The 12,638-nt window shown below is 37.4% G+C and overlaps 2 protein-coding genes across 13 annotated transcripts in view; one reads left to right on the top strand and one right to left on the bottom strand.

The window, feature by feature from the left end:
• The first annotated feature begins 31 nt into the window (after positions 1-31).
• Positions 32-1,632, top strand: Romo1 (reactive oxygen species modulator 1). The gene is made up of 3 exons (NM_001195490.1): positions 32-93; positions 273-403; positions 1,422-1,632. Exons 2-3 carry the CDS (start codon positions 273-275, stop codon positions 1,528-1,530), a joined length of 240 nt encoding a protein of 79 aa, NP_001182419.1. The 5' UTR covers positions 32-93; the 3' UTR covers positions 1,531-1,632.
• A 1,692-nt stretch (positions 1,633-3,324) lies between these two features.
• The window catches only part of Rbm39 (RNA binding motif protein 39), a 33,367-nt gene continuing 24,053 nt past the window's right edge, over positions 3,325-12,638 (bottom strand). For 9 of the 12 annotated variants that reach the window (XM_008762349.4, XM_006235331.5, XM_063284182.1 and 6 more), the window contains 5 exons: positions 9,595-9,645; positions 6,508-6,589; positions 5,244-5,349; positions 4,359-4,437; positions 3,325-4,266 (listed from right to left, as the gene is read on the bottom strand). In XM_008762349.4, the coding sequence (XP_008760571.1) occupies positions 4,166-4,266; positions 4,359-4,437; positions 5,244-5,349; positions 6,508-6,589; positions 9,595-9,645 (419 nt within the window). In that variant the 3' untranslated portion in view covers positions 3,325-4,165. The remainder of the gene's footprint in view (positions 4,267-4,358; positions 4,438-5,243; positions 5,350-6,507; positions 6,590-9,594; positions 9,646-12,638) is intronic. The other 3 variants (XM_008762356.4, XM_063284180.1, NM_001013207.2) reach the window with 2 other exon arrangements.

Below are 12,638 nucleotides of genomic sequence, written 5' to 3' on the forward strand. Positions count from 1 at the left end.
CCGCGCTCCGGAAACGATACGGCGGGCCGCGAGCGCCCTCCGCCTAGCTTTCGGTGTGAGACGTCGAGCTGAGCGACCGCGGCAGAGAACGAGGTGAGGTGGGGCCCTTTGGTGCCCTGCGTCGCGCGTGCGGTGTCCTCTGTCGCGAGGAGGGTGGTGGAGGGGTGCTGCGGGTGGCTTCTGTCCCGGAATCTACGGAACCCTGCTGTGCGTCCCTGGCCGACGCCACGGCTGGCGGCTAGGCCCTCACTATCCGAGCCCTCTCACCCTAGATGCCGGTGGCTGTGGGTCCCTACGGGCAGTCCCAGCCCAGCTGCTTCGACCGCGTGAAGATGGGCTTTGTCATGGGTTGCGCCGTGGGTATGGCGGCCGGGGCCCTGTTCGGCACCTTCTCCTGTCTCAGGTGAGCCGCGCGGACGTAACTTCCTGGCTTCCTAGGACTCCGGAGCCCACTTAGAATAGGTTGAAAGCACAGTATTTAATGTCAAAATGGCTTTCTGACTCTTTTGTAGTTCAGGGTCATTAGGCAAGTTAGAGGCTGAATTTACTTAACTGACCACTTGTACTTTTGTAAGAATCAATCATATTAGTATGTTTTACATGTTATATGACACATCGTAATTACTTAGCGAAGGGTTATTATTGTTGCCTGACATTTTAACTCCCAACTACATACAGTGAAGCAAACTTGATGAAGCGTTTTGTTATACTGAGAATTAGGTGTCGTCAAATGTTCTAAAGTGCTATTGTAATGGTCATCGCCACATCTGGATACCGAACTTATAAATTACTATTTATCTAGCACGAACTAAATTGTAGTGCTAAGTACTGTAGTTAACCGCCGAGCAGTAGTGATGAGCACCTTAAATTCAGCACTCTGGTCGGAGAGGCAGAGCCTGGTATAGAAAGTGAGTTTCAAGACAGCCAGAGATATTAATTAGACAGAAAAACCCTGTATCCAAAAAAAAAAAAAAAAAAAAAAATTGAAAAAAATTGAAAAATGTAGTTACTGAGTTTGTAAAAGTAATGATGTCCCTTTTATACTTTGTGCAGTTTATAAATTGCAGAGATTGACTTTTAATCTAACCTAGATTAAACAAAAGAAAATCAAACCCTAAGCAATCATCTAGAAGAAAAATGGCTACTGGATAATGTATAGCATAGAGGCAAAAACATGACTGCTTTTCCTACCCATGGATTTCATCCTTAATCTCTGTAGTCTACAATCTACAATGCAGCATTCAGTACACGTCCTAGAGACCCTGGATAAGTTCCTTGTCATCGCTTTCCTACGTGGGGAAACATTTTAAGAATGACAAATGAAACAAGATTGTCAAGTTGTTACTGCTTAAAGGGGGTACTTCAAATCTGTATTCCTGTATTTGAATTCCCAAATGGCCCCTTCTTGCTTTCCTCTTCAGGATCGGAATGCGGGGTCGGGAGCTGATGGGCGGCATTGGGAAAACCATGATGCAGAGTGGCGGTACCTTTGGCACTTTCATGGCCATCGGAATGGGCATACGATGCTAATTAGGGCACGGATGCCCTGCTACACCCAAACTTCCTCATCCATTTCGAACCTTGTACAATAAAGTTTTTTTCTTCTTGTTATCAGTCTAATTTGACTTCAAAGACCTAGTGTATTTCCTAGACCTAGAGGTTTTGTAGTCCCAATATCCACCTCAATAGTGACCCAACATTCCTATGATCAATGCACTCTTAAGTCCTCTGCAGACACATGGTGCACGTAACTCTACATCTCAGACCCCTAATACACGGAAGCATACAACTCATACTTAAATCTCTACCCAGGCTTGGACATTTGTCCAAGCACTCTGAAGATGGAGAAACATTGTTAAATCTGTTCAAAAAATCCTGGTTCGGCATAACAATCATAAAAATTAGTTGCTTTGGTCTCTAACAGTAGAAAATTGTGTATGAGATTGTCTAGTTCAGAGACATCTCAGATAAACTCATCAGTCTCAACACTGAACATTTTAATTATGTAGGTTGCTAACAAAATTCTGACAGGATAACCTGATTGGTCTTGGTTAGTTTTCCTGATTACTCTTTAACATGTTCTGAAATTTATTTGCCCATAATTAGCCAATAAATAATAGCTTTCCTGAACTTGGTATTGAAGAAACAACTTTTTTCCTTGATCTCACTTAGGAGACAAAATGTGTTGTTTGGCAAACTTTAGATACCCAATTAAGCCAAACTTAAGTTTCCTTGTTCCTATACATCCTTCTATGGTTGACTCAACTGATCTGCTGGAAAAGGTTAGGTAGCTATTAGAATGTATATTATGCTAATTGGTTGAGAAAAAGGCAGGGGCAGTCCCTGGCTTCAATTCCTATGACCTACTTTTTGTTTCACAACCATCCTTACACCTACTTCTAGAGGGCTGTAGAACAACCAAAGATAAAGCATTAAAATGATTTTTTAAAGCATAGGATAAGTCAGCAGCAGCAGGAGCTCTGAGTTTGAGGACATCCTGGTCTGTAACAAGCTTTAGAAAGGTCAAGACTAGGGCCGGAGAGATGGCTCAGCGGTTAAGAGCACCCGACTGCTCTTCCAGAGGGCCTGAGTTCAATTCCCAGCAACCACATGGTGGCTCACAACCATCTGTAATGGGATCTGATGCCCTCTTCTGGTGTGTCTGAAGACAGCTATAGTGTACTTACATATAATAAATGAATAAATCTTAAAAAAAAAAAAAAAAAGAAAGGTCAAGACTAAAGGGAGGCCCAGTGTCAAAAAAAAAAAAAGGGTAACAAGACTATTCCAACATTTGGTGGAGTGGAGTAAATGAGGGGCGGGAGTAGTTTGTGGTGATGTTTTCAGCCAATCATGGATGGTAGTGCTAAGACACAGATCAAAGGTCACACAAAAGCCAGTGTGGGAAACAGCTCAGGGCTGCCCAGAAACATGAGATGTTTTTTGATCAGGCAGAAGTCAATTCTTTTGTAAAACATTTCTTCCTTACAACTTAAATAGCAAGAACTACTGTGCTAAAGAATGACAAACATGTTTTATTCAATGGAAGACAAGCCTGATAGCAGTGGTAGACAACAAACACTGGATGGGACTTTGGCATAAAAAATATTCCCTACTACAAAAGAAAAAATGAAGTAACCTTATTCTATGTATGGCACATATACCTACCCTTTCCTAGCACCCCACATACTTTGGTAATAAATTTGATTTACATAGTGCTAAGACACTAATTTGAAAATTAGAAGAAACAAAAAAGGGATATCATGATAGCCTATGCTTAAGATTGTAACATGTAAACATTTGAAAAACGAAAATCTTCTTGCGGCCTTTTTCAGAGAATTTTATTTGAGTGGTTCTTACAAAGATTGTTGCAATATGAAAGTCATTTGTTTGATAGAAATATCAAGCTGTCTTGTCAAACACACTGAAGTAACCCAAAAATATATTTCAGAGCTCACAGAGCTTAAAAAGAGCAAAGATTATATGCAACCAGACAAAACCTATTTCCACATTTCCTATCTCTTGCCCAAGACTGTTTTACTCAATCTGTTACATCAACCACCTTGAGGAAATGCAGGGATCATTTTGTTTGGAATCTTAAGACACACTAAAACACATAGTATTTACAAAGAAACTTTTACAGATACAGTAATTGAAAAATTTACCATCAAGAAATATTTTGAAATCCCCCACTTTCCAAATGGTCAAGGTCAAATGCTAAGCAGCCATTTAGCAACTTAGACTTTTCACACTCCAAAAGTGTATTCTGGAAACCTTTGCTGAACCATGAGCCGAATACATGAATGTGAAATGTAACTGCTGTGTAAAAAGTTAAGTTTCTGAAACATTAAAACATTACCTGTCTGCCTTTGTACAGAAAGCACATTTGTTCCCCTAGAGCTATTCTATAGATCCTTAATGTAATTTTCTACATGGACATTTAAAACAGCAGAACAAGAGAACAGTTTTGCATAAAGTAGGATTTGCTAGTTAGGGAGAATGAGCACACTGCATTCCTGTTAACATTTTTATTTTTCCAGATAACAGGAGTTGTATACAAATGACAGTAGACCCTTGCCTCTTTATTTTTTATCTAAATAAAAGATAACTCAAGATGAATTCTCAAGAGAAAAAAAAGCTATATACATCAGGGACTGCATCTCCTTCATCGTCTACTTGGAACCAGTAGTTGTGTTGCTGTCATGGAATCAGGAAAGAGGTTGTGGTATGTTGGAAGAGGTACATACGCTGCTGTTATCATTTTACCTGTTGAGAGAAAAAAGTTTGTTAAGCTGTGTTTACTCAATGTTAATAATCACTTAGTGTTTCAACATAAAGTCTTCACAGCCGTTACTCACCAGCAAACCACCTGCCATGCAACGCATTGACAGCAGCAATAGCCGCAGCAATCGATGGGCACTTCACATACACATTGCCCTAAAAGGATCAAGAGAAAAAATTATTAAAACAACCACTCAACACATGCTCTCAACAGTACAACCAACATGGTGACAGAAACATAGTCCTTTCTAGTTTGTTCTAATAGCTTATGTGGTCATTACCTCAAATGTTTTTGAAAACTAAAGTATTTTTATTTCTCATTGATCTTATTGCCCTATTACCACCCTCCCTTATTTCTATATAAAGAGTAAAGAAGCTGTGTAAAGAGTTCCGGGGTACATGATGCAAATTAACTGATCAATTAACACTTCTCTCATGAAATTTTCTTTATTTTGAACTTGCCTGTTTTTTGGAGTGTGCATTTAGCTAGCACACTGAAGTTCCTTTCAGGAAATAACCACTAAACAAGCACAGTGGTACAGGACTATAATAAATCCCAGAACATGGGGAGAGGAGTCAGAAAAGAGCTAACTTCAATAAAGGGCCACACAAATCAATGCATTTAAAAAAAAAAACTAGTATGGTAACTCATGCCTAGCACATGGGAGGCATACATAAAGGTCAATTTCTGATTTGAGGCTCGCTTGGTGTACAGAGTTCCGGGTCAGGCAGGAATACACAGAGAAACCCTGTCTCAAAAGATAAGCCAAAACCAACCCAAACAACAAAAGGAAACCTAAGCAGTGACCATCCTTTCCCTAAATGTCTGAAAAGATAGAGAATAGCATACACTTCCATCTCTGCACGTGGGAAAGCACAGGCAGGCAGACCTGTAGGACAGGTCAGCATCATATTTATTACACAAATAAACCCTGTCTAGAAAAAAAAGAAAAAGGAAATACCTGAGCTGAATTTTTGTCAACATAAATATGAATGACTCCACCATGTTTATTACATTCTTCAATGACATCATCTTTAATCTCTGTATCCCATCCAACTTCTTCTTCTCTGTGAGAAAGTAACAAAAACATTGAAATTATATTCAAGTAATGACTTAAGTACATTGTGGGTGTATGGGGATATATGTGGATCATCTAATATGGAGTCCACTTAGCTTCCACATGTGAACTAGGGATCCAATTCTAGTATTCAGACTTTGCAACAAACACCTTTATTTAGAGTGAACCATATAATCTTGTGAAACACAGCAATTCAACTGGACTGGCTAAGCAATGAGCATGCTCCATGTATTTGTATTTAAACCAATGGCCCAAGTTGTCATTCATGCAAATGTGATAGAGCCTGACAAGCTCAACTATCAACCAAGACCTAAACATGTTCAAATTTAAGATGTTATTATAATATATAAAAAAGATATACAGGAGGCTCGGTTAAAGTTACCAATTTTCACTACCAAGTTCACTGTAAACATTGTGGAGTTGACTCAGCAGTTAAGAGAAGTTGTGGCTCTGGCAGAGGATTTAGGTCTTAGTTAACAACAACAACAGGGTTACTAGAAACCGAAACTCTGATCCTATAAAAATGTGACACTTCTGTACCTTCAGATACAGGTAAACATGTGGAATACATACGTGCAGGCAAACACAGAAACAAAACACCAAAGTGAATGGCGGAAAAAGGAAAACCAAATGTTGAATTTTGGAATTCATACACTTGGCATACACATAGAAAATTTAATTACTAACATAACACATGAATAAAAAGAAGATAAACTAAAAGCAGGCAAAGGTATCATAGGCTAAAAGCTTATATGGACTATAGTGCTACTATAGTAGTTGGGAGTTTCAAAAAAAAAAAACAAACAAAAAAACTGGTGCTCTGTGATGTTCTTCAGAGGCATACAGGTTTTAACTCTCTGACAAAAATATAATCTAATGGTAGATGCTTAGAGATTAGGAGCACTTTTAACTTATTCTTACAGAATACCAGCTTCCGGTTCCAGTAAACAACAATCCTGATGCATGCCACTATAACCTCCTGAAGCAAACGTGAGACATACACATCATGCATACACAGATAGAGTAACTCACATATATTATTACCTAACAAACCCAAAAAAGGCAATGAAATCATTTTAATACATTTTTAATTGTGAAGTATTCTAAATGTCAAACTACCATTTGACATTTGTACAAATGTACTTACGTTTGAGGATTAAACATGTTAGAAAGTTGGAAACACTGTGTTGCAAGAGGTTGAACAGACGCAGCTGCAGCTAAAGCTGAGGCTAAAAAAAAGCATTAAAAATTAGCTTCATGGAAAATGTGTAAGAATCCCTGGACAATTAACTGAAAAAAAATCAACCCTATCTCTATATGGATATAATTTATTTATCACTTTCATGAATATTAAAAAAGACAGTTAACTTTACCATATGCAAAGTAAGCCAAACATCTACCTTTAAAACTACCTTAAACGATCTTTAGCTTCACTTATATGAGCCAACAAAAAGTACAAATACTCTATTATGTAGAGAATGAGAAGGGGAAAGGATTGCTAACACATTTCAGCCACATGCAAATCTATTTCCCTAAAATTTTGGGAGCTGGGTTTGGAACTTAGCTGTCAAAGTGTTTGTCAAACAGGCATGAAGCTCCGGTTTTGATACCAACCACAGCACAAACTCGGTGCACTTATGATCTTAAGAGTTAAAAAGGTAGATGAAGGAGGAATTTAAGTTCAAAGTTATCTAGGCCAACCTACCACATTTTAGGATAGACAGCAATATAAAAAACTCTGTCCTCACAAAACTGTACTTAAAAAGGGGGACAGTGGCATATGGCTTTAATACCAGCAGCACTTGAGGGGTAAAAAGATCTCAGAGCTCTTAGGTCAGGTTGGGCTACAAAAGTTCTAATAAAGCTAAGACTACATGGAGAGACAATTTTCTTAAACCAAAACCAAACCTGAAGGGTTAAGGACAGATATGCATCCTAAATATATTAAAAACAAACAAATCCTCCACACAAAACATTCCATAACGAAAAAGGAAAAAACTGAAAGCTTGGTTTTATCCTGAAATGATAGCAAATACAAAATGCAGTTGTTGGACAGCTTCAATAGTATAATGTTCTTCTATTTCCCTTCCTTTTGCCAGGAATATAGTGTCTGCTTTTTAAAAGATATACAAAAACACACATATAAGTATATTAGATTCTTATATAATAAGAACTCTGAACAACTTGGTTCATCTTTACAGCAGGCAAAGACTTACTTCTTTTTTTAAATCTTATTTGTATGAGAATTTGGCCTACATGCATGCGCACCACAGGTACCTGTTTCCCCCTCAGGAGCCAGAAACCTGAACCTTGCTAAATGCTATTGTAAGCTGTGATGTGGCTGCTGGGAAGCACGCTTAGTCATGAAGCAAAAGTATAAAGAGCTTAAAACTAAAGTCCTCTCTGTCTGGTCCAAATTCGTTTTAAATATATCAACCTAAAAAAAGAGCAAATAAAATACCCCAGGAAAAATGTCATAATAAAGTAACATTTTAAGCAATTTGTCTTAACAAAACAGAAAACCATTAACAGCAATTTATGTACTGTTTGACTACTATAACGTGAAAATTCTGGACACCATAATATTCAACCTTAAAGCAAACGTGTCTGTAGTTAATTAAACACTTTTCCAGGTGAGGTGATGCAATGGTGTCTATTTGGTGTTCTTTAGGTTTGGTTTTTCTGTTGTTGAGACAGGGTCTCATGCCACTCCAATTTCAGAGAATTACCAAAGATTTTATAGCAGCTGTTATAGAACTCACCGTAATCATATTATCTGACCAAATCCCATTCCAATGTATAACAACAAACAGCTAAGGATAAAATAATGCATTAAGAAATCGAGATGATTGAAATGAAAAAAAAAAATCACCTATCGAAATATCAAATTTCACTGAAAAAAGGTAATCGTGAAATACTTTAAAAATTAATCTGATAGAATTACAAGTGCTTTTCCTCCAATATTTCCTTCAAAGATAAATGCAATTTTCTTTTAGAAATTTGAGAAGTCTTTTCCTTGTATTTCCTCCTATGAATACAAGTATAACCTGACATAATCTAAGATCTATTAAGTTCCACCTAGATACCTAGGAATGTAAGGTAGAACTGCTTAAACACAATGGAAGTATACCAAAAAAAACAACAAAAGCATCAATCCAATTGTTATAACTAAAGAGAGGCAACAAACAACAGGAGCCAGAGTAATATCTGAGTTCTAGACCAGCCAGCTCTACATTAACAGCCAAAGCCACACCATGAGACCAATTAGACCCTGTCTCAAAACAAAAACAAGTATACACACCTAAAAAGTTGTAAGAAAACAACTGAGGGAACTACTGATCATGAGTACTAAGGACGAAACAAATGAGTAATGAAGACTGATAGAACTGTTAGTCATTTACAAATAGCATTACAAATAGGGCATATTAAAGAAACTTAAAATACATCTCACCAGAAAATTTCACAAGATTTTTTATATTTATATTTTTTACTGTAAAGTTGGCAGCAAACTGAAGCAGTAAAATGGTTTATACTTCCCCATTTATTTCAGAATGACATGAAATCAGTCTAATGGCCATATGCACAGCCATGATTTAAGGATACATGTGAATAAAACAATCCACTACCCTATTCTTGGCTCAATTCCAAACGAATCAGTAAAACATTATCAAATATACATGTAATTCTAAACCAAAGTAATCTGAAGAAAAAAGTTTCATGTATTTATGTACATGAATACACTGTTTTCATGCGTATCATAAGAGGGAATAAAATCCCATTGCAACTCATTCTGAACCACCAGGTAGGTGCTGGGAATTGACATCAGGCCCTCTGGAAGAGCAGTCACTGCTATTTTATCTCTCTGAGCCATCGTTCCAGTCCGTAACTGAACTTTAAACAGTCCCACATTGTCATGTTTTAAGCCTGGCACGTGTAAAAAATCTTTACATTTATATAAAACTTACAGTTGGATAAAAGAAAGAAAGAAATACAAGACCGAGTTCTAGGTCAAGGAGAGTGGGTTAAGCTATTCCTCTCCAGTAATCAAAGAACTAAAAGCTACGAGTGAAAATTCTACCAATCCACAACAATCATAAAAATAAATATCATTATCTTATTATCTATTAATGTACTATTGGTTACAATAAATGGCAAAACTATATTAAATAGTAACAAGTTATATTTTATATATTTATATTTCAAAGAAAAAAAGGTCAAAATATAAGTAACTCACCTTCAGTCTGTTGGGAAAGTCGTGTTTGCAAATCTATAACAAAAGAGAATTCTACAGCTCAGTGCAGGAACAATGAAGAGCCTCAACTAACAGGGTAAATGTCAGGAAAGTATTAATAAAAGAGGACTTCAACAGCAGGGTTTATTTAAATCAAGTTAGTAACACCTGGCAGCAAAGCCTCCTTCCCCATTCCTCATTGACAAAGCTTTGGGACATTTTGTTTCCTCTTATGCTACAAAATTATCACTGTATTCTTAACGCATTCTCTCCTGTGTTATATAGTGTTCCATTACAATACCACAGCTAGGAATAATGGGAAATGGGGAAAAAGGAGCTAGCCAGTCAGAAAATATGTGAAAAACCCTGATTGAGAATTCAATTCCAAGTACTTGGGAAAAATTGTTTTTAATAAACAGCAATCAAAATTCAGCATTTCAGAAGCTTGTCTTAAAGCTGTAGGCATACAACCACACAAATTCAAGAGATAGGATCGTGATCAATGATTTCCAAATTTAGAATTAACCACAGAAAGACACAATTCCAACAATTTGGAATATCTTTTCAAGAGCTTCTTAGATTCAAGATGTCAATTCTTTCTACAACAGGTTCACAATTTGATCAATGTTAATTTTCTCACCTATTGTGAGAACTGGTGTTTTTATACAGGAAAGCATATTAAACACATCAGACATGTAAAGACTATTTGCATAAGATGGAGAACAAATTCATGTACAAATTAGATATAGTCCAAGTCTTTAACCCCAGCAATAGCAGGGCTGAGGCAGGAAATGCTCTTCATTGAGGCCAGTCTGCCTGATCTATATAGGAAATTTCAGAACAGCCAGGGATAAAGCATAGTGAGACCTTGACTTAAACCAAATGCCAAAATCCTGTTATCACTGCAAAGTATTCAAAACATGCAACTTGGGGCATGAATAAGGAAATTTAAGCCTTGTATTTAATTCATTTTGGGCCCTCAGGGCTAAAGTTTGACATGTCAAGGAAAAATTGTTGATTTATATATGCTAAACAAACCAGTATCAATACCTTAGTTTCTTTTTCACATGATAGGGAAAAAAGTGTATACCTATCAGAATTATGCTAATAAGCACAAATCCCAATTTTACATTTTAAAAATAACTTTGGTTAGTTCCAATAGACATTACAGAATTAGGAACAAATTGTATCCTACACAAGGTTTACTAGAAAACTTGCTTTATCTGAGGCTATTGGAGCATTCCTCAAATTCTAGCACCAAGGAAAGGGACAATTAAGATCAATGCCAGACTCAGCTTCATAAGATATTGAAAGGGAACCTTGGGCTATATACCTAACAACCTAACCCCTACTCTACCTCAAATGTGAAGTCCTTAAGGCACAGACTGTGGGAAGAAGATTGCTCTGAGTTACTAAATACCTCACAAAATCAAGTTATGACAGGGATACTGAATAAACATCCTGCTTCAGTAATGAGAACCAGGATATAATGGTAGTGCATAAACAAGCAGGCTGCCAATCTACATATGGTACATATTCTAAATATGGTAGAAGATTACATCAACATAACATATAATCCTGACAACCATGCATTTATAGAGGCATAAGAAAGTATCTCCTATTATAATAATTTAATGCAGGCTGGAGAAATGGTTCAGTGGTTAAGAAAACCAACTGCGGGTTGGGGATCTGGCTCAGTGGTAGAGCGCTTGCCTAGCAAGCGCAAGGCACTGGGTTTGGGCCCCAGAGCTCGGAAAGAAAAGAAAAAAAAAAAAAAAGGAAAACAGACTTCTCTCCCAGAGGTCCTAAGTTCAATTACCAGCAACCACATGGTGGCTCATAAACATCTGTAATGGGATTCAAAGTCCCCTCCCCTTCTAGTGTGTCTGTAGAGAGCAACAGTGGACTCATAAATGAAATGAATACTTAAAAGGAACCTACTAAATAACAAACAGGCATGCATCTCTTCTGAAAGAGGACAAAACCTGGAACACCCCCAAGTCCAGTCAGTGCTCTTACCCCATGAGCCATCATTTACGGCTCAGACATGAGAAACTAAAGGATGGTAGCATTATGGAAGGGTGAGAATGTGGAATGAATACCTGTAACAATTATGCTATGTGAAATTTTGACCTTGAATACTGAGAAACAAGTTAGATAATCATTCATTTTTCCAGAGAAAGTTTCTCTACACAATTCAGGAAAGCCTGGAGGGCACTATGTAGATCAGGCTGGCTACTTCATTATTTTTATCTTTTTGCTGTTTTTTAAGAGCGGTTTCTTTTGTTATCCTGCCTGTCCTAGAACTTAATACTTGGCCACAAATTCAGAGATCACCCTGCCTGCCCTTGAAGTACCGAGATTAAAGGTGTGCACCAACAGAACCTGAAACATTACTGTTCTTAATTATTTTATCTTATCTTTATTAATGTGTAGGTGAGTCATAATCCCTATGTATGGATGTCTGGAGAGGCCATTAGAAGGTGTGAGATTCCCTGCAACTAGCGTGAAGAAGCAGCTGAGTTAATCTTTTTGATGGAAACTGGAATGAAATCCTGTAGAAACAACCACGCCCAGGGGGCTCTATCATCTCAACATTCATTATTCCAGATTTTATTCTAAAATAAGTTCACTTCACTTAAAAAGAGCAGAATGCTATGACCACTGATTCAATGTAAAAAACAAAACATAACAGGTAATGTTTAAAAAGTTGATGAGCAGAAAACACACGTAACAGATACTTGTGTTGCACTTACACAACAGTTTACTTGCACAAATACCTGAATGCGTACTTTTCCCTTCTCATAATCTGTGTTGGTATTGTTCCAGGACATATGCTATAAATATGCTTTAGCAAGCACACAGGTCTCTCTGAAGATTTAGACTATCAGCATTATAAATGTCTCACACTACTAGAACACAAATTCCCACACTTAGAACATCTGGACACTTGTGGATTCTCAATTTGTAGACCACCATGTTAATGCTGCCTCAGCCTCCCAAAGTTGGTATTACAGGGCCCTCACCATCATACCTGACTAAAATGT

Source organism: Rattus norvegicus, chromosome 3 (assembly GCF_036323735.1).
Source record: "Rattus norvegicus strain BN/NHsdMcwi chromosome 3, GRCr8, whole genome shotgun sequence".
NCBI classification, from domain to species: Eukaryota; Metazoa; Chordata; class Mammalia; order Rodentia; family Muridae; genus Rattus; species Rattus norvegicus.